Source organism: Equus caballus, chromosome 31 (genome assembly GCF_041296265.1).
Source record: "Equus caballus isolate H_3958 breed thoroughbred chromosome 31, TB-T2T, whole genome shotgun sequence".
NCBI lineage: Eukaryota > Metazoa > Chordata > Mammalia > Perissodactyla > Equidae > Equus > Equus caballus.
In genome coordinates, this window is record NC_091714.1 from 8,562,326 (window position 1) to 8,584,035 (window position 21,710).

A 21,710-nucleotide genomic window follows, 5' to 3' on the forward strand; every position below is an offset into this window, starting at 1 on the left:
TCTCATCCCAGCCGGTGTGAGGGGGTTGGGACAAGGGCAGCAGTAGCGAGACGGCAAGGAGGGCTGGGTGGAGGGAGAGGTCGAGGGTGGGTGACCAGTTGGAGCTGGGGTAGTGAGCTGGGAACTCTGGGAGCTGGAGCTGCCAGGGGGGCAACTGGAGGGACAGTCACTGCCTGCCTTCATCGAGGGAGGCCACCTGGGAGCAGACACAGGTCCATTCTGCCCCCGCCAAGTCTGGGGCACAGGTGAGCTGACCCAGAGAGACGTCAGCTGGAGAACAAACTTCATCACCCCAGCCCACTGACCGTGCACAGCCCTTCAACACGGACAGAAGAGGAGCCTCGAGGGGTGTTTGGGGGGACAGGGAGGGGGCGGAGGCCAAGCTGCATGGTCTACGAGCCAGTCAACGGAGAAGGAAAACATGGCTGGAACGTGGGGAGCGGGGCCAGAGGCACCAGGGAGGGGGCAGTGAGGGGAGACGGGCAGAGGGCCCAGCTTCTCTGTCTTTTGCTTTGGTGTTTTCATGTAATGACAGGAGAACGAACTGCATGAAGAGAGCTGATGTGAAGAACGAGACCAGATGAGAGGGCAGGAGGCAGGGGCAGAAAAAGGCCAGACGAGGGACCCGGCAGCCACCAGCACCCAGGGCTCTCCCTCCAGGGACACAGGGAGCAGGGCACTGGCCCCACTCAGCACTTCCGAGTGTGCACACAGATAAAGAACCCATGGTGAATTTAGTAAACGGAGTCCCGCCTTAGCCATGGGCTTTCCGGTGCCACCGCCCTGTCATGCTTCCCCCAGGGAGGCAGTGTGGGCCGTACGGGGCCATGTGGTCAGCTGGAGTTCCCACGACAGGCGGCAAGATGTGACCAACAGCACGGACACCCCACTGAAGGCCCACACAGCAGGGGCTCGAGAAAGATAAGAGTTAAATGAACAAGGTCCGATCAAGTCCCTGCAGGCTCTCCCTCACTCAGAGCCACACAGAACGGCCTGCAGTGCTGGGGGCCTGCTCCAGCCCGGGAAGTCAAAACGGGCACTCAGCGCCCTCAGCTGGGAAGTTTGTGGTCACTTTTCAGATTTGTTAATGCAGGGCTCATCTAAGCGTGTTTGGGCCCCAAAAGCCCACTAAAGAAAAGGCATTCTTGGGCTGGCCCTGTGGCTGAGTGGTAAAGTTCGTGCCTGCTCCGCTTTGGCAGCCCAGGGTTTCGCCGGTTCAGATCCTGGGCACGGACATGGCACCGCTCATCAGGCCATGCTGAGGCAGTGTCCCACATGCCACAACTAGAAGGACCCACAAGTGAAAAAAGAAAACATAGGGGCTGGCCCGGTGGTACAGCAGTTAAGTGCGCACGTTCTGCTTCAGCTGCCCGGGGTTCGCTGGTTCGGATCCCAGAAGCAGACATGGCACCGCTTGGCAAGCCATGCTGTGGTAGGTGTCCCACATATAAAGTAGAGGAAGATGGGCAGGGATGTTAGCTCAGGGCCAGTCTTCCTCAGCAAAAAGAGGAGGATTAGCAGCAGTTAGCTCAGGGCTAATCTTCCTCAAAAAATAAAAAAAAGAAAATATACAACTATGTACTGGGGGCTTTGGGGAAAAAAAAGGAACAATAAAATCTTTAAAGAAAAGAAAAGGAATTCTCAGTGTATACAGGTACACCCAATGAAAATACAGACAGTCTCACTAGGACGCTGTTTGGGCAAACGGGTAAAACCTCCCACCCCACCACCTGAGAACCTGGTGTCACCAGTCTGACCACAAGCTGCCCCGAATCTCCTAGGGACAGCATCCCATTGGTCACTGTGCCACTCACATCCCCCAGGACAGGGATGAGACTTCCAGAATGGCAGCTCCCAAACTCTCCATCTGGATGGCTGCCACCACTAAAGCTTCTGTTTTTACAGAGAGAAAACCTCCCCACTGAACTTAAGGCTTCGCTGAATCCTTAGGCTCAAGGCTGAGCGAACAGTCAAGTTCAGCTGCCGATGAAGCCAAGTGAAGTGCGGATGCTGCAGAGGAAACGACACAATGTGATCACACCTCGGCTTTCAAGGTAGACACCTGTGGTATGGGTCATTATTTTTGTTTCTAAAGTGAATATTAATGTTTTATGGTTTATATTACTTACGGAAAACATCAGCGATGCAAAACCTCCTTCAGACTGATCTCAAGTCAAGACAATGGTTTTTTGGAATTGACACCAAAAGCACAGGCAACAAAAGCAAAAATAAGCCAATGAAACTACATTAAACTAAAAAAGTTTCTGCGCAGCAAAGGAACCAATGAAAAATACAGCAACCAACAGAAGGGAGAAAATTGCAAACTATATATCCAATAAGGGGTTAATATCCAAAATATATAAGGAACTCTTACACAACTCACTAGCAAAAAAAACCAAATAAATAGATAAATGACCTGAATATTTTTTCCAAGAAGACAAACAAATGGCCAAGAGGTACATGAAAAGATGCTCAACATCACAAATTGTCAGGGAAATGCAAATCAAAACCACGATGAGATATCACCTCACACCTGCTGGAATGGCTGTTATCAAAAAGACAAGAGATAAGTGTCGGCGAGGACGTGGAGAAAGGGGACTTCTATGCACCGTTAGTGGGAATGTAAAATGGTGCAGCCACTCTGGAAACCAGGATGCAGGTTCCTCAAAACATTAAACATAGAAACGCCACATGATCCAGCAAGCCCACTTCTGTGTCTGTATCCAAAGGACATGAAATCACTATCTCGTCTAAGAGAGATATGCACCCATGTTCATCGCAGCATTGTTCACAACAGCCAAGACACGGAAACAACCTCAACATCCATCGCTGGAGGAGTGAACAAAGAAAATGTGATGTGTTATAAAAAAACAAAACACACGTCACCAACGCACATGCGCATTTAGCTTCCCTTTTCTCCTTTCCTAAACTTAGAAAGGCTATTTTTCAGGCCTAAATCCCTACCAGCCAATTAGCCATTAATGTCTCTCCAAGAAATGACGTGGCCTTTTGTCCACTTCGTGTCCAGATCCCATCCTAACTGTCGGTTCATAAGGCACTCCGGAAGACGAGCTGAGGTCCCCAGAGGTGGCGACTTCTCCTGTGTCATTTATAGACAGAAAAGCTTAGGCCACAAAGAAATCCTTGGATATGGTAACTTTATTATTGACAGTATTTACAGAATTTCACATTCAAGACATAACAAAAGTCCTGGTAAGGACCACACAGATCCACCTGCAAGTAGAATAGGATTCACACAAACAAAATCCAGGCTGGCCGTTGGAGAGAGATGCAGAGACGGACAGAAGGACAGAGGCTGTGGGCGGCCTGCTGCGTTCAGGGGCCAGGCCTCCCGAGGAGGAACGCGAGAAGGGCCCAGGTGGTGACCACGCCACAGACTCTGAAAGACAATGACACAGGTCAGTGGGCACGGGCGTGGGTAGGCTGCATGTGTGATTTGTGACACGGGCCAGCGGCCAGAGTGTGGGCAGGCTGGGTGTGACCTATGACATGGGTCAGCAGGCCTGGGCATGGGCAGGCTGCATGTGACCTATGACACGGGTCAGCGGGCCCGGATGCAGCAGGCTGTGTGACCCGGCAGGTCTAAAGCACTGACCCACAGGGTCGCCCTCCTATCGTCCTGGCTTTGTTCCCCCAATGTTATTTTCTTTCCCTCGTTCTCCCAGTGCCAACATGGAACTCCTGCCTCTTTGGGTTAGAATGGCTCTGGGACGCAGACAAGTCATATTTCCCAGTGATCAACATCAGAAGTTGACACAAGGAAAAAGGACTGCCTAGTTGACGTTTTTCTTCAAAAATGCTGTTTTCTGTTGACATGGCTCCTAAAAAGCAAGCCAAAACCTTTATAAAGCCCGATTAATAGCAACTCCACCTTTCTCGCTGCCCAGGCCCAGAAACTCTGGCCTGCTCCAGGCTGTCAGTGATGCCACCTTGACCACCCCCACTCTGCCACCAAGGAGCCCAAGCCACAACCGAACTGTGACTGCTGACTCGCTGGCTTGCCGACTCCCCCCCTCCCCGCCCTCTGTGGCCTCCACAGCCGGCCTCACCACAGACAGGGCACACGTGGTCCCTCCTCGGCTGAAACCCCTGGACGGTCTGTGTCTCCGCGGCAGTCCTGACCCCCAGCCCTCCACTCGGGCGGGACCTGCCTGCTCCTTGAGCCTCGTCTCCGTGCTCGTTTGTTCCATCAGGGGCCTTCTCTCTGTCCCTCGACACACCAGGCACCTCCCACTCGAGGGCCTCTGCCCTGCTGCCCCTCTGCCTGGACGCTGTCCCCCGATCCCTCTGCCTGGCTCACTCCCTTACCTCCTTGGGGTCTTTAACGAGGGCCCCCCATCTTCTCCTTTGGCTGGCAACCTCCCCTCAGGTCCCCCAGCTCCACCTCCTGACCTGCTCGTTTTTAATCAACACTTACCACCTAATGTATCACCCACTACACCTGTCTATTTATTGTTACCTCCCACTGGAATGGGAGCCCTGAGAGCTGGGATTTTTTTGGAAATTTTTCTTTTGGTGAGGAAGATTGGCCCTGAGCTAACATCTGTGCCAACCTTCCTCTATTTTATGTGGGATGCCGCCACAGTGTGGCCTGATGAGTGGTGCTAGGTCCATGCCTGGGATCTGAACCTGTGAACCCCGGGCCTACTGAAGCAGAGAGTGTGAACTTAACCACTACACCACTGGGCCAGCCCCCAGGGATTTTTTTTTTTAGTTACAGACGAAGCCCCAGACCCTCTGACAGTGCCCAATACAGCAGATGCTCAATAAATAGTTGAGTGTTACTGAATCAGGTTCAGTTTGCCATACATGTCAACGACTCCTTTCCAACACACACCAGCTAGTGGCCTGTGCTCGACTCAGACCAAACTGGGAGCACAGGACGGGCAGACGGACAGCCTCGGGCGGGTCACTTACTGTAACACGCAGTTGACGCTCGGGGAGTGTCTCCAGTGCCGGTAGAGGGAGACCTGCAGGGTAGGGTGGCCCCGGTACTCCCTCAAGATGGTGCGAGCGCTGCCAAAACAAGTTCTTAGGTCAGACCTGCGGCTCTGAGGCGGCTCAAGGCGGCCGCGCGCAAGGAGGCGGGGTGGCTGCAGGGAAGAGGGGACAGCTGGAAGCCAAGGCACCTACTCCTTAAACTTGTTGGTCAGCAGCAGGAACTGGCTCCGCGTGAGCCGCCGGACGTCGAATTTGCAGAGATTCTGAAACTCCCGGTAGACTTGCTGCTCGCTGAGCCCAGGCCACCTCCTGACACGGAGGATGAGGATGGGAGGGCGGATACTCGGGTAATCGGGACCAGAAAAATTCTAGAAGACAGGGAGGAGAGCAGCAGAGATTTTCCACGATTCCTACTGACAACCTACCAGTGTGAAAACTCTGAGAGAGACACTAGGAAAGGCTCTGTCTGGGGTGGAGGTAGGCAGGGGAGAAGGAAGGACCGAGCAAGTCCACATTGGTTCTGGCAGGAAGACATAAGAAAAAAAGAACAAGCTTAGTGGGGCACGAGCATCCTCTCCAAGTCTGATCTTGGTTATGGTCAGGATCCCTCTGAGATCTCCCAGAGAACCCAGCTGCTCCCCAGCCCAAGCCTCTGAATAGGAGCAAGGAACAGAAGGAAGGTACTCACAATCTTAGGGACGCCAGCTCGGATAAGATTCACCTGGTTCACATAAGGGGCCAGCACATCGAGGTACAGAGGGAAGGAGAGCTCCGGGATGGAACTGGCACTACATGGACAGAGAAAACCCCAAAGGACTCAGACACACAGGTGGTTATGCACATGTCCCCGGCCAGAGCTCAGGGCCTGGGGACAGAACAGCAGCAGCGGCTGCCTCAGACAACTCTCCCTCCCTCCCTGCACAAGTCTTGCGGCCTGTGTCTGTGTGCTTCCCCCAATTGACCCATCCCCAAGAGCTCTCTCCACGGCCCAAGCCAAAGCAGGGCTTCCAGGTGGCCACCTCTGTTGGCGAGTTTGAAGACGCCGCCGCTGAGAAATGTCAGCAGGAGGCTCAGAATCAGTGAGAGGCCACCGCTCAGAGGAAGGGCCAATCTGTCACCCCTTGACAGGACATCACTCGTGATTCTGGATGGCTGTCCCCGCTTCCATAGCCCCGCCTCCGTCCAGATACTGCCACGCACCTGAGCGCAGGCCTGTGAGAAAGCACAGGCCTCTGAGTCAGGCAGGTCTGGGTCACTATGAACTTCTCTAAATCCCAGAGGGTTTTTAGATCATGAGGATTAACAGAAAGAAAGGCTTAAAGGCCCAGTCTCGGGGCATTAAGGGGCTCCCCCACTGTCAGCTGCCTTCACCATCCAGCACACGTGTACCACCCAGAGGGCACTTAAATGCTTCAAAGCACAGGAAAAATGGAGCCAGGGCGGCAGACCTCTTATTTAAGTTATAAGCCTCACATCAACATGTCACAGACTGTTTCCATGCATGACATCCAGTACCAAAATGGACAAATATAGGCAGTACCCAATTCAACAGATTACAGTCCAAAAACGTTTCCAAGTCAGCCCCAAAGAACCCACTGCAATTCTGATTAGCTCCTTCGCCTGGCTTGCTGAATCCTATTTAACAAAGTGTACACCAAGAACGGTGCTACAGAATGCACATCTCAGGTGTGGAGTTGGTGCCCAGGAGCCCAGCGCTGTCGGCATCAAGGACCATGGGGCAGTGCATTCAAGATTCCAATGTGGGGTTCTAAGAATCCGCCCCTGTGTGCCTTATTCCAAGTCACTACGCTTCTCCCCAGCCTGACTGAGGACCCCGAGGATGCATCATTTGTCCATCTGAACGCTTTATCCTCCTACCCCGCTGTTATTTACGTGGTTACGAGAAAACAAGTGGTAACACAGCATGGAAGCGGGTGGTGGAACCTAAGCCTGACTCCACTGCCTCAGCCTCCTGACACGTGAGTTCTCCCAGTGCTAAGGGGCCAGGACCAGCACAGGGTCCAGGCAGGGGCGGGAAGGAGGCTGCGGCCCCATCAGGGACCATCTTTACACACCGACACTCTGCATCCCCCCTTCTTTGGGAGAGCCGCAGGCGCCCAGAGGTCTGGGCTTACAGCAAGGACCTGACAGATCCCGGCCACAGATGGAATCACAGGACGGAAGGAGAGAACACTCACCCATGCACCCTCCACAGGAGCAAGTGTGCCACTTTCAAGAGAACTGGAAAAAAGAAGCTGGAAATGTAACAGACGTTGAGGCGCCAGCGGATCGCCTCATCAAAATACGCAAACTCATGCTTGATTTCCGTTAGGAGACACCCGCCTGGAGAAAGACGGACAGCCTAGGGATGGGGGGCGGTCATCACGAGTAAGATGTGAGTCTCCTTTCAAAGGACAGCGAGCCTCACCTGAGCCGCAGAGGAAGGCGTCGTATGCTGCTTCGTGGGGGTACTTGGTCTCAACTGAAGCATTGTTCCAGAAGCAGGAGAGAGTCAGGCAGCAATGAGAACACAGTCCTGGAAAGGAGTCTCTCCCCCTACCTGGCTCCATACCCTCTGGCCATGCCTAGACCACCATCCCGCCCCTGCTTCCACATCCGCGTCGGCTGCGTGTACACACAGCCACCAAGTATTCCTCCAGAGATGTGCTCCCTCCTCCCCACCCACACCCCATCGTCACTCGGTCCTCCCCACGGTGGCATGAGACCCCCAGGAGGAGGGAGCACAGAGCCGAGAGCTTCCCGACAGCTTCCCGACAGCCTGACCACCACGTCAAGGGGGAGCAGATGGCCCCCCGGGACCGCCAACACACGCTGGGATTACCCCTTTTGAGGGAGGGGGTACACGGAGCACGGCACAGGAAGATGATGGAGGAAACCCCCACGGTCCCCTCCCAACACCTGCCACACGGGGAGCCCAGGCCTCGGCTCTGGCACGTTGGTGCTCCGCCAGCTGAGCAGGAGTGCTCACGGGGACGTACCGTATTTTTCACACTTGCTTGCATGAATAATCACAGGCCCAGAATTCTTGCTGGGATTCAAGTCACTATCAGAGAAGAGGAACAGGATAAAGAACGTTCACGGGAAACACTCCCTTCTCATTCTCCCCTCATCCTCTTAAGTTAACACTAATAAAAATGTCCTCAGTACCACGATCCCTTAAAAAAAAAAAAAAGCCCAGATCTATGCATGGGCATATGAGGTCGTGGTGACCAGGCCATAGGACAGCTGAGAGAACAGTAGCGCAAGAAGCTCCAACCAGGCCATTTCGAACATCTATCAAACGCTGAACCTGAGCCTTGGGACCAGGATAAACTCAATGCCGGCTCTGACCTCGGAGCCTGCTGTCCAGGGGCCTGAAGGACGAACACAGAGATGCTCACGCCTGCATCCTAGACACGCAATGCCCGAGGCGTGAGCAGTGCACTCCCGGATACAGGCTGCAGGCATTTGGGAGGGAAGGCTTCCCGGAGGAGGTGGCACTACAGGCGAGTCCTGAACCACAGAACTCACTTGGCTGACATCACATGGGGTGGTGTCAGGCATTTCAAGCTGAAAGTAGAGCACGCAAAGACAGTGAGGGACAGCGAGCAAGGCTGACCCGGTGCTTCTGAGAAGCGACATGTGGCTGAAGCCCCCATGTGAAGGGCAGGGGCCGATGAAAGAGCTCGTGTGACATGTGGGGGCTTCAGGAACACCAGGAAGACTGACCAGACAAGTGGCCCAGGCAGTTCCCATTTTAAAAGACCCCTTAAGGGGCAGTAGGGAAATGAGGCGGGACAAGCCACCAGGGTACCAGGTAGGGGCTCCCACAATCACTGGCATGAAAACTTAAGGCCTGGATGAAGGCAATGATCATGGGGGTGCAGAGAAAGAACCAATTTTAAGTATATTTAGGGAGTAAAACTGACAGGACTCGGCCACCTAGAAGATGCGGGCGGCTCGGTACACGGTCCCAGCCTATGAGGGAAGCAGGAGCTGCTCTTCCTACAGGAAGGTCAAGGACTGACTGAGACATCAGGATCACTCATTCATGCAAATGTGCAGTGGACTGCTGGAGGCCCACGAGAAACCTCAGGGTCTGAAAGAATAAGACCCTGCTCCCGTGGTGGCTATCACTCCAGCAATCAGAAACAGATCCAAAGAAACCAAAATGTGTCCTGCGGAGTGAAATTGCCCTGACTGAGAAGCCCTGCTCCATAAGCAGCACCAAAGCGATGCCTGCCTTACCTGTTGAGGACTTCATACACTTCGGAGAGATTTGAAACCCTTGGGAAATTCAGTTCCTATAATTACGGGAAACAAATCAGTGACAATAAGATACTTGTGGTCGTGTGTGTTATCTGTGTCAGGTATCACCAAATGGCCATTAAAACGACCTAGAAAACGCTAACTCCTACAACCTCCCCTTTCTCTTCAAACATACAGCCTTATTCCTTAATTATGACATCAGGGTACCTAGAATCCTTGGGTTTCCAAAAAAGGACCCAATAACCCAGGCTAGAAAAAAGTGCCACAAACACAACTCATACCACCTTCCTTCAAAGGCCAGTGTTTGAAGGGTTTTGGAAATACAGGGACTCCATGGTACCAGACTGTGGCCCAGGACACATCTGCAAGTGGCCAAGCATCCTAAGGACCCAAGGGCCTTGGGCAATCCCAGGTCACGGAGTCTTAGAGCTTGTCTCGTCCTGTGAGGGAAGGAGCACACACTGGTCCCCTGGATCAGCACCGGGTCCTTCCGCTCCATCTGAGGACTCATGGAGACCAGCAGCATCACAGGATGCCATCAGAGCGAGAAACATGTGAAGTACAACAATAAAGGCGTCTCTGGACAAAGACGCACCAAGTAACCCAGTCCCACTTCTGTGCTCCCTTCTCGAATACAGTCACGCACTGCATAACAGCATCAGTCATTGACAGGCCACAGAGCTGACGGTGGTCCCATAAGATCCGTCCCATAGAGCCTGGTGTGTAGCAGGCTGTATAAGTCGTGTAAGTTCACTGTGATGGTTGCACAGTGACAAAAATCACCTAATGACGTGCTTCTCAGAACAGATCCCCCTTGCTAAGCGGCACACGACTATAATTAACTCTGAGTGATCAGCTTAAGCCTTTAAAACATTGATCCGACGCCTCTTTCTGTTCTTCAGTTTAACTTCTAAGCAGCATTTAAACCAGTTGGCTGCTTCTCTTCTCCATGTGTCGTGTACAACAGAAGTCACTGGGAGCTTTAGAAATACCACCTGTGGCCCCTTAACCAGAGGAGACGCTGCCGGGGGGAGCCCAGGGCTCAGTATTTAGCTTCCCAGGTGACTCTGATATGCTGTCTGGGTTGAAACCCCATGACTTTAAGGTTCAGGAGAAATGTTTTCAAGGTTTGTCAAGAGGGGACCCCACCCCCTACTCTCACCCCCCGCCCTAACCCTGACGCTGTAAACATTTACTAGGTATGTATCAAGCTGTGAGACAAGTTTTCTGTTGTCCCATCTACATAAAGACACGAACTACACACAAATACGTCAAAACATGGGAACTTGAACGAGGAAAAGAGAAAAAAAAAAATCACATATGAGCTGATATGGTGCCCCAGGGGTGCTAAGGAAACAACAGATGCTGGTTGTAAAACATGAGAAAAGGGTTCAAGGAAGAATTTTTTTGAGAGAGAGAGAAAGCTAAGTGTCGCTGGGACAGATAAAGCATGTCTTAACCCAAAGTGATATCCACAGTACCTTCCAGATATCCTTCGTCACGTTCTTGGTATCAATGAGAACAGGAAACAGGTTGTGGACGTTCAGCTTAAACTGCTCGTAGCTTTCTGCAGGGAAAACCCAGAGCGTCAGAAGTGAGTTTGTTGGTAAAAACGGGAAGGAAAGTTCTCCAACCCAGCTTGTGACCAAAACTGGTTAACCAACAAAGCAAACAAAATAAAATGGGAATTGAAAACATCCCTACTCCTAACCATTGAGGACTTCTAAGTCTCAAACCATCCTGCCATCACCATTTGTAACAGTAAAAGCCAAATGGGGTCTCATCAAATTGAGGACACTACTGCCAATATTAGTTAATGTAGTTTGCAAAGCGCTAGCTGATAGAAAAAGGAGAAAGAGGTATTACTGGAATGGGAGATATGAAGTCACTTGTAAACGACTGCTCAGAGAAAAATCTAAGAAAAATCAACTAAATATCACTATAATGAAAGTAAAGACCTCTGACAAGGGAAAAAAATGGGAACTATTAATTGGGATGTTTATCAAAATTATGCCTGCATGTAGTTTAAAGAGGTTTATTGCAAAACCAATCAACCAACCAAAAAAAAACCCCTGTAATCCTCTTCTCACCAGCCTCCCACTTCCTACTCCCCAAAGGCAACTACTTTCAGGTGGGTTTTTTTTTTTTTTGGTGTTTAATCCCATTTCTCTAAACAGTATCTTTATGTTGCTGGTGATTTCCCCAGTTTTAGGCATTTAACTCTTGACTCCTCCCAGGTAAGATGATAATCACCTCTCTCCTTCCACCTCATTGTTACAGCCACCTGCACGTCACTCACCAAGGAAGGGCTCTGCCGTGTCCTCCAATGACCTTCCTTCTTGCACAGCTTTTGTTCTCCCAGCAATTTTTGCTTTGCTGTTTTTTCAGTTTTTTGGTGAGTGATTACTATTACTTTGACCTCTAATTCTCCCCCAGTTCTCTCAATATGCTCAAACTAAGGTTTTATCAATTCATCTCTTGGGGAAATCTCTCCAGAACCTTCTCACCCCTTTTAGTCTAGACTAGTGTTCTCTGTACATTAGTTCATTTAATCCTCAAACAACTCCACATTATTGGTACCATGACCTCCCATTTTACAGGCACGGAAAATGAGAATAGGTATGTTAAAGGAACTTGCTTGTGATCACACGTATAACAAGGAGAGGAAGGAGGACCCAAGCATGGCTTTCCGGTCCATGCTCTGAACTGCTACATGACACTGCTGGACATCCAACAACGGCAAGTCATGGGAAAGACGGTACAGCCATAAGACAAGGCCACACGGCCCTTAGAATGATGTTAGGTTAATGACATAAATAAGTGCTTTCAGTAAGTGAAAAAAAGCCCACATGTAAAATGAAACACTGGGGCCAGCCTCGTGGTGTAACGGCTAAGTTTGTGAGCTCAGCTTCAGCTGCCCAGGGTTTGCAAGTTTGGACCCCAGGCACGGACCTACACACTGCTAATTAAGCCAAGCTGTGGTGACATCTCACATACAAAATAGAGGAAGACTGGCACAGATGTTAGCTCAGAAACAATCTTCCTCAAGCAAAAAGAGGAAGATAGGTAACAGATGTTAGCTCAGGGCCAATCTTCCTCAGCAAAAAAAAAACCCCAAAAAACCAAAAACGAAACATAGTGTATTCGAAGACGTAAACACAACAGAGGAAAAGCAAAAAGTGCTGCTGATTATGGCTGGGTTAAAGAAGGCTTGTCTCCTGCCCACATTTCTGATTTTGCTAAGTTTTATACAATGAAACCAAACAACTTCTACAATGGGGGAGGGGTATCAATGCAACTGTTTAAGTTTTTCTCCCTGAGAAAGTCCCCTGATCTTCCACTCCTGGAAAATGATAACAGGCACAGAGCTTCCTGATCTGTCCGGAAACATGCAGACCCTGGGGAGGGGTGTACATGGAGGGGACACCCCGGGAGCACGACCCTGGAGCAATCCCCCTGCCAGATGGCAAACCGAGGTCAGAGGAAGGAGAGGGCGGGGCTGGCCCTACCTGGGAGGGGTCTGAAGAACTTCTCATGCAGATGCAGCAGATCCATCATCATATTATGTCCCACTAAGGGCTACTTGGAGGAAACCGACAGGTGAGAGAAATGAGTTTTTAAAACTAAGAACAGACACCATTGACCCGGAGCAGGCTCTCGCCAAGCCTGCAGCTTTAGAGCCACCGCAATTCTGATGCCGCGGTAACTCCACCCCAGCCCTCGTTCCTCCCCGATGACAGCAGCCCAACTGCTGAAAGGCCAACGAAGAAGACAAGCAGTGAGCAGAGCAGGAGGGCCTTGAGGCCGGGCCCACCCTGGGACTCTCAACACTGAAGCAAATACACGTTCTCCCCCAGGAATTTCAGGTCAACTAGTACTGAAGTGCCCGTGTGCCTGAAGGAGCAAGGAAACAGTAACGATTCAGACGGATGGTCTTTCTCCAGGCTAATCTATCAGGATTTGGTGAAAGTCAGGTTAGAGCCACAAAGCCCGTTGTCAACAAGGCATCACTTATTTTAAGGCATCGTCTTACACTCTGGAAGGGGCCATCAGTATCTGTGGCCAGAAAGACAAACGACTGCTAAAGACCAAGAAGACAGAGATTTTCTCGTACCTTCTGGGCTTTCACCAGCATCTGGAAAAACACAGAGAAACCCCTGGCAGAGAGAAGAATCTTCTCCTTCCAACAGCTCTCTCGATCCCCAGACGTGTTCTCAAGGTACCAGCGATGCTGTTTACTCACTTTCTTCACTACCACCTGAAACGAGAAGTAGAGACAGGCTCCCTGAACCCTGGGCTCCTGGGATGAAGCCGAGAAGTCATTCTTCATGTCGAGAGGGAAGGAGGGTAGGAAGGAGACAGAGAAGCCATTCACAGAGGCCAGATTCAGGTGAACGCGGGAGAAATGATGGAGCTGCTGAGGATGCCCCATCCCAGGGGAGAACTCACCCCTTGGTCTCTGAGCACCGTCCAGATGTCGGGGAGGGCCTGCCTCAGCACCAGCTGGACCTCAAAGGCCTGGAAGCCTGCAGCAAGGAGAAACAGGGCTTGCATGGGACCACCGAGACCCTGGAGTGGCAGTCCACCTTCCCCTCAAGAGAAGCCCAAGAGATGGATGAACCAAATGGGAAAGCGGCTCTTGGGTGAGACTAAGCCCTCAAGGCCATGTGACAGGGATGGTATGGCCTGTCATGGCATGATCTAGGGCAGCATTCTCTTAAGTTTTTGACCTCGGGGGCCACTCTTAAATTGAGGTCCCCCAAGAGACTTTTTTTGTGTGGGTTATAGCTCTTGATGTCCATGTTAGAAATTAAAACCATAAATTAAAACTTGTAAAAGTCTCTTTTAAAATAAACTCATTATACATTAACATTTTTACCAAAACATGTTTAAAATAACATTTATGAAAAGTAACTATTTTCCAAAACAGAAAACTTCAGTGAGAAGAGTGACACTGTTTTACATTTTTGCAAATCTCTTTAATGTCTGGTTGGGATCGGATAACCGCTTCTGCATTGAATCTGTTGTGATATTTTGTTGTTGAAGCACAGGAAAAAATCCACAGTCAAACAGATAGGCAGATGGAAAGGAGAAAAGAATTACTAGCCTTATCAGATGATTCTGGATAGCTTTCTTCAAGACTATGCCGAAATTCAACGAGTGGTAGTTTCTTAAAGGTTAGTTGCAACGTGGGATCGGAAACCGTTGTTAATGAGCTTTCTTGTACCAGCACAGTAAAGTCCACTGGACTACCTTCCCCCTTCGAATGGATCTTTTGCCTGTGATTTTGTAACACCATGCCTCGGTTTTTTGGAAAACACTGGTTTGCTGGGCTAAGCAATCATCCAAATGCTCACACGTTTCATTAGACAACACCAACAAAAGACACTAGGAAATGTGGCCACTGATGTCAGCAGAAAGGTCTCAGCATTGGGAAGCTGTCAAGCTTATGGTGGCAGACACAAGTTTTCCAAAATTCCAGTCTGCGACTGAAAGCTGGAATTTGATCACTAGCAAACACTGAGTTACACTCCTTGAAGTGACAGGCTTACGTTTTTCACTTGGAAAAGATTGAAAACACCCAAGATGAAATAACCACAGTCAGTTCCTTCAGGTAAAAATGCTATTCCACGAAGGAAAAAAAAAAAGCAGCTAATTCAGCTCTCAGCTCAAAAGCTTGCACAAGCGCTCTTCCTCAAGACACCACCAGCTTCGGTCAGCAGCAGCAACAATGTCTTATGTATGCTTATATTTTTGCATACTTATTTTGACACATCAATATTTAAAAAGATGAGCGAAGATTGAGAGTGAGCAAAATGAAGGATTACTGCTTCTTCACCAAGGAGGTTCGTAAGGAAAACTGGACTGCTTTCAACTGAGCGTAAGCGGTAACAAAGAATACGATTACCAGCGTGGCTGACCCTCCACCTTACCCTGCAATCTGTGCTGAGGTGCTGGCGGGCTCACCCACCAGTGCTTCAGTACCGGCAGTGCAAATGGCACAATGACAATGGCGAGTGGTAGCTGAGTGATAGCCTGACAATAGTTTTGAACTTGTGGATCCCTTGGAAGGGGTCCCAGAGATGCCCAGGGTCCACTGACCAGGGCTGAGAACCACTAATCTCGAGATGTTCATTGTGATGCCAGCTTGCACCATCGGGGAGCAATCCAGAGATTAACAAAAGCAACTAAGAGAGGAGTACGTGGGGCACTCAGGATTGGGACGAAAACGATGGCTTTGAATGGAACTTTGCTTCCTCAGCCTTAACATTAAAAGTAGGTTGAAAAGCCTTCAACTTCCGAATTGAGGTCAGAGCTTTATCTAACCACAAGGACCACACGTCTGTTGAGCCAATGCCCAGGATCCACAGGAAGAAGACAGTATGCCCCCACCCCCTGGGAGGGGACAGTGATCACCTCCAACACTCCCAGGTAGGGGGGCAGCCTTCTGCTTACCAGCAATACCAGGGAGAGTCATCCAGTCACCTTCGGCTGCCAGGTCCAGCCACCGCGTCACCTCATCAATCACCACCTTGATTTGGTCTTTATCCGGAGAACTGGAAATGGGCACATGAAAGTAGAAGCATTAGAGGACACCACCAGAACCGCAGGACGACGGTAACGGGGGAGGGGTTTCTGAGGCCACCAGTTTTAACACTGATCTAAGCAAGAAAAGGGACCCCAGGGGCTGGCCCGGTGGCACAGTGGTTAAGTTTGCACGTTCCACTTCGGCAGCCCGGGGTTCGCCGGTTTGGATCCCAGGTGTAGACATGGCACCGCTTCGCAAACCATGCTGCTGTGGTAGGCATCCCACATATAAAGTGGAGGAAGATGGGCACTGATGTTAGCTCAGGGCCAGTCTTCCTCAGCAAAAAGAGGAGGATTGGCAGCAGTTAGCTCAGGGCTAATCTTCCTCCAAAAAAAAAAAAAAAAAAAAAGCGACCCCAAAAAGACCAGTAATTTTCCAAGTCTTGTTCTGTAATAAGAAGTCAAACACCTGGCCCATATTCTCCCACACGCTCACAGGAACGCACCATCCCTTTCTGTTTCACAAGGACACTGAGGGAAGAGGTACCAGGAGCTAGCCTACACTGAGCACTACTGCCGGCCTGGCTTCTGAACTCAGCTTTCAGAGGTGATGAAGCACCAGCTGGTGAAATAAGGAAAAGACAGCACCTTGGTAAGCGTGTCTCCTCGCGTGTTAGAAACAGAAGAGCAGGATGTTATTTTGAGATAAGGAAAGACTTTTCTCCAACATTCGAAAATAACAGAAGATTAAGAATTCAAATTGCTTTTCCCTTACAAAAAGCTACATTTTTAAAGGCCAGCCTAGTGGCATAATGATTAAGTTCATGCCTTCCACTTTGGCAGCCCACGGTTTGCCAGTTCAGGTCCCGGATGTGGACCTATGCACTGCTTATCAAGCCATGTTGTGGCAGGTGTCCCACATATACAGTAGAGAAAGATGGGCACGGATGTTAGCTCAGGGCCAGTCTTCCTCAGCAAAAAGAGGAGGACTGGTGGCAGATGTTAGCTCAGGGCTAATCTTCCTCCAAAAAACAGAAACAAAACAAAGACAACTCCAATATTACATAAGATAATTATGTGGACCAGATAATTATAACATTCCAGTGTTAAAACCTGTCTCATTTAACCCCCTTCCTGATAAAGCCGAAGAATGTACAGGCCAAAGAGCTTAAATGACTTGTTCAAACGATGCAACTAGCTGACAGCAGGGACTGCCTGGCACCGGGTGGCCTGCTCCTTCCACCACACAACACTGCCACTCACTCCATCACTCCTGTCGCCAGCTCTACAGCAGTTCCAGGTTTTAAGTATGAGGACAGGCACTGGAGGGCAGAGAAAAAAGGCAGAGCCCCTGCCCTCGGGGAACACAGCAGGATCAAGCATGGGGGGCTATGTGTCTAAGCCAAGGTGTGTGACCGCACGGTCATGGTTACCCATGATTCACCCCTGAAAAACCCCTAAGATCACATTGAAAGCCAACATGACATCTCACGATAAGTCCAACAGAGCAATTTTCCTCCTCCAGCACTGGAGTGGAGTTCCTGCTTCGAGTACCTTTTCCTTTTTCCCCTCCACTTTTAAACACTAAAATCACACTCAACACAGTGATAGGCTTCTCTGCTCAGTCACAGGAATGGAATCACCAGCACTTCGAGCTACTGCCCTGGGCTGAGCGCATGCCACGGAAGCCACCCCAGCTGAAGCTGACGGCATGAGGTCACCGTGCATGCGCTCAGCCACCCCAGCTGAAGGTAACAGCATGAGGTCACCATGCTCTGGAGACAGCACGCCTACCCATGGGAAACGCAGAAAAACACCAGTGACAGAGAAACCTGCAAAGTCCCCAGAGCTATAGGCCTCACCTGTGAACGCTCCAGTTCCCAGTGAGGATGTTGTGTTTAATTTTCTTCTCCTGTTCTTCATTCATATACGGGATTCCGTTTTTGAGAAACTAAAGACGGGAACAGACAAGAAGACTAGTCAGAGGCATCCTCTGTGCTGGGTAGCAGAGTGAAAAGAAATCTTCCTTGTCTGGTTTCACGTGGACAAGGAGGAAAGGGACAGGAAAGAGGACTCAGACCAGAGGGACCAGATGAGCTCTCAGACCTCCCCGCTTCCCCGCTCCGATGCTGTACCTTGTTGTAGTCGAAGCCGTACTGATTCAAAAACTGAACACTGGAAGCCTGGAAAGAGAATTCCGAATCCAAAATCCCAAACGTTGTAGGGAAGAGAAAGAAGTTACATGAATGGGCTACATACCTATTAAAAAAAGATAACCAGAAAAAGCCAAAATCGTTTTTAAAACTCTGGCTCATACAGCAGACTTCAGCGTGGGCTCCTCCTTTCACTGTAGGAGGATGTGAACGTCGGCGTTTCCTGTACCATGATTGGCACCGGGGGCAACGAAGAAAGGCAAAGATCCCGCCCTCGGGAGCAGAGCCTACCCCCCATCCTGAGCCCAGGAGCCTGCCTGTCGGTGTCTGGGAGATACGGCACCCTCACTGTAGCACTGTGTTAACTGCCACCCCGAAGGCAACAACAGAAATGGGGAAAAGACACCTAAGATTCAGGGCAGGGGTGTCGGGGAAGGCCCCCGAAAAGGTGCTGCTTTGAGAGAGACTTCAAGGACAAGCAGGAATCTGGGCCGGAGGGCAGCAGTGGAAGGGCACAGAAGCAGGAGAGCATAGGGAATAGCCAGGGCCAAGGGGGTCAGAATTTGGAGCCTGAAGCAGAATTCGGAAGGAAGCAGGTGGAGAAGACAAATGGGCACAAGCCGGGTGTTTTGCAAAAGGTCTTCATACATACTTGTTTGACTCTCCTTCAATACTGGAGAACACAGACAATCCTGGAAGAAAGACAGTGGAGGCAATGAAGACCAAGATTAGCTACCAGCGGTTAACTCCAAAAACAAAACATTTTAGACAGTATTTTGCATCCAAAGACAATGTGTAGGCTTTAGAATAGGATAACCTCTTTGAACAAAACAAACGAAAAAACAGAAAGAGACAGATCCGAAACATGAGCACTGTCCACTGTAATTCACACTGAAATTACTAAATTGTGGCTGTGAATGGTTCTTCAAACATAGAAATAGTGACATTTTTGTAGTTTTAAAACTAAGCCAAGGAAGTAGTAAAAACCATGAAGATTTATATATTTAATGGCTTTAAAGTGTCTGTACTGCTAAAAAGACCACACCCCAAGTGAAAAAGACTTCAGAGTAGGGGGAGAGCAACAGAAACATACCTGAGTGCTGTTTCCCATATTTTTCAAAGAGGTCTTACAATAGGAAAAATAGAAAAATAGCAAAAGACAAGGATAGAGAGTAAAACACACACACACACACACACACACTCACCATCATTCATAGGAAAAGCAAGGGTCAGTAAAATTTCTCTCACGACCTGTTTTTGGAAAGTTTTATTGGAATACAGCTATGCTCTTTCACTTATCATCTATGGCTGATTCCCTATTAACGGCAGAATTGAGTAGTTGTGGCAGAGACCACACGGCCGGCAAAACCTAAAATATTTACTGTCTAGCCCTTTACAGAAAGTTTGTTGACCTTGTATTACAGATGTAAATCAGTAATGATTAGATCGTTTTCCCTCTACCAGGTGGGCAAAAAATTTAAGACTGACTGACGACGCCCTGAGTGAGTGAAGGAGACAGGCACCTTCACGGCTGTTAGTGAGAGTCCCACAACTCTGTGGATGGTTTGTAGGGAGAGGAAGAGTTTGGCAACACAAACCACTATTGTAATGCACACCTCTTTTAACTCCACAGTTCCACTGCTAGAAGTATATCAAACACACACACTCACAAAAGGACCGTAATACATAAGTATCGAGAGAGTCAATGCAACCTTGTTTTATTACACATAGGGGTAACCAAAGAATGCATCATTAAGAGACTGAATCAACAGGTACCTTCACAGTCTGGACTACAACACAACTGTTAAAAATGAAGAAATCTGTATGTGTTGATAGAGAAAGATCTCTAAACCCCATTAGTGAAAAAAAACAAGATGCAGGACAAATTGTTTATAGGATGATCTTGTTTGTATAAGTTTTCTTTAAACACAAATCACACACACGTTTCCTTGAAAGATGGTACAGGTTCCTTAAGGCGATTTATTCTGGCATAGGAACAACACTGGAAAATTGGGTTTCTGCTTGTTCCGAAGTGTTAGGCCCCATAGGCATAACATGGCCAAAACCAAACAGGCACATAAAATGACAGCCAACATCCTTGAAAGGTGTCAAGGCTGTTTTAAGAGTAAGAATCACAAAGACAATAAAAATACCTCCTTCAGTTACTGATGACAAACAGCTGAAGATTACACTCACCGATCTGGCAGATGGTGAACTGCTGAACGCTCTGGCGCGTCTTTAGATACCACTCGGATGGCAAGTCAAAAAGACTGTGGACAAACAGGCATCTCATCCTAGAGGCAATGAGACGGCACCCAGGCGCCACCCCCTCCACGCTGGATCAGGACCTTTCAACCAGGGGCAGCATTTTCCCTTGTTACAACAAGGAGGGAACCCTACCAGCATTCAGCGACAAAGGCCAGGGCCCCAGCCCCCATACAAAACGTTGTCCTGCCCGCCCGTGCTAACAGAGTGCCTGCTGAAAAGCAACGCTGGGTGGCCAGGATGCTCGGCAGAGCAGCCCCCGTGAGGGCGTCCAGCTGGGCTCAAGGCAGCTTCGCTTTACCTGATCTGCTGGGGTCGAGACAGGTTGGAACGAAGGCCGGTGAACTCTATGTCCAGACCTGTGGGGGAGGCAAAGAGGACAAGAGTCCCCTGCTGCAGACCATCGCCACTGCTCTTCAAGCTGTAAATGCTGCAGGTGGCACACGGATCCGGCTCGCCTTCTTGGTGCTCAAGAGCCCAGGGGAGGTGAGAAAGGGAAAACGCAGGCAGCCACGGCAAGGACCAGCCAGGCCACCTCGTTTCCTTCCGCCCGGCTCCACCGGCTCTTAGTGGGGTCAAAGGGGTAATTGCTGCTTAACGTCCCACGGCCCAGGCCCGGGAAGGACTGTCCCCGTCCCTCGGAGGGGCCCCCTTTGAGCCTCCCGCGGCCTGGCGACCGTCCTGCCGGGCCTCGCCCCGCCGCCCCACCCATCCCACCCGCGCCACCCCCGCCCCAGGCTCGACCGGGCCTGGGGCTCCGGCCACAGGGCCCGCGATGCCGGCGCCTCACCCACGAAGTCCGCGCCCAGGACAAGCTCCTGCAGCAGCGGCAGGCTCTGCTCGAACTCGTCGGCGCCCACGTCCATGGCCACGTCGCTCGGCCGAGGCGCCCGGTGCGGCCACGCGCTTCCGCCGCGCCGCCGCCTTAAAGGGCTCGCGCGGGAAACCGGCCGCCCCCGCGCCCGCCAGCCCCGGGGCGCGGCCACCTGCTCGCACGCCCACCCGCAGGTGCTGGATTTTACACCTTGCCCGCTGGGGCGAAGGGATGCTGAGGCTCCGGCTTTGCAGTCGGAGCCTACTGACCTTGCTTGGCACTGATTTGTTTGCAGTCCCTATATAAGATAAGAAGGTTATTTATGTAGACCTAGAATGTTAAGGTGCATGGTAAGACAAAGTAGACCGGTAAACAGCACCTGAAGGAGGCACAGCGAGGAGGATATGGAGGAAGCAAGGCCTGTTTTCTAAATCGGCACTTCCCAACTTCGCCATCATTGCCAATGTTGGTCTGTCCCCATCCCTCCCCGACAGCCCATCTTGTTCCACACTTTATCAGCATCATTGCTGTCTACACAACACTTTGTATCAAACTTGCCACACAAAGCCTCCAGAATTGCCCATCAAACTGGGAGTCCTTGGTGCACACAGCTGATCTAGCACAATCATATTCTTTGCAGAACAGATTCCTACTTACAGCATCACTTACAGGTGCATGCTGTTTTTGACAATTTCCAAAGCCACTATTCCAGTCTTCTT

General features: G+C 50.4%; 1 protein-coding gene across 1 annotated transcript; it reads right to left on the bottom strand.

The window, feature by feature from the left end:
- Positions 1-3,141: 3,141 nt before the first annotated feature.
- PNLDC1 (PARN like ribonuclease domain containing exonuclease 1) lies at positions 3,142-21,272 on the bottom strand. The gene is made up of 19 exons (XM_023632944.2): positions 20,968-21,272; positions 20,479-20,536; positions 20,109-20,182; positions 18,565-18,604; positions 17,895-18,018; positions 17,622-17,710; positions 15,688-15,788; positions 13,681-13,757; positions 13,346-13,489; positions 12,741-12,810; positions 10,713-10,798; positions 9,211-9,266; positions 7,962-8,026; positions 7,391-7,444; positions 7,161-7,203; positions 5,651-5,750; positions 5,155-5,330; positions 4,939-5,037; positions 3,142-3,400 (listed from the first exon to the last, which is right to left on the bottom strand). The coding sequence occupies exons 1-19, from the start codon at positions 21,041-21,043 to the stop codon at positions 3,337-3,339; spliced, it is 1,596 nt and encodes a 531-aa protein (XP_023488712.1). The 5' UTR covers positions 21,044-21,272; the 3' UTR covers positions 3,142-3,336.
- Positions 21,273-21,710: the final 438 nt, after the last annotated feature.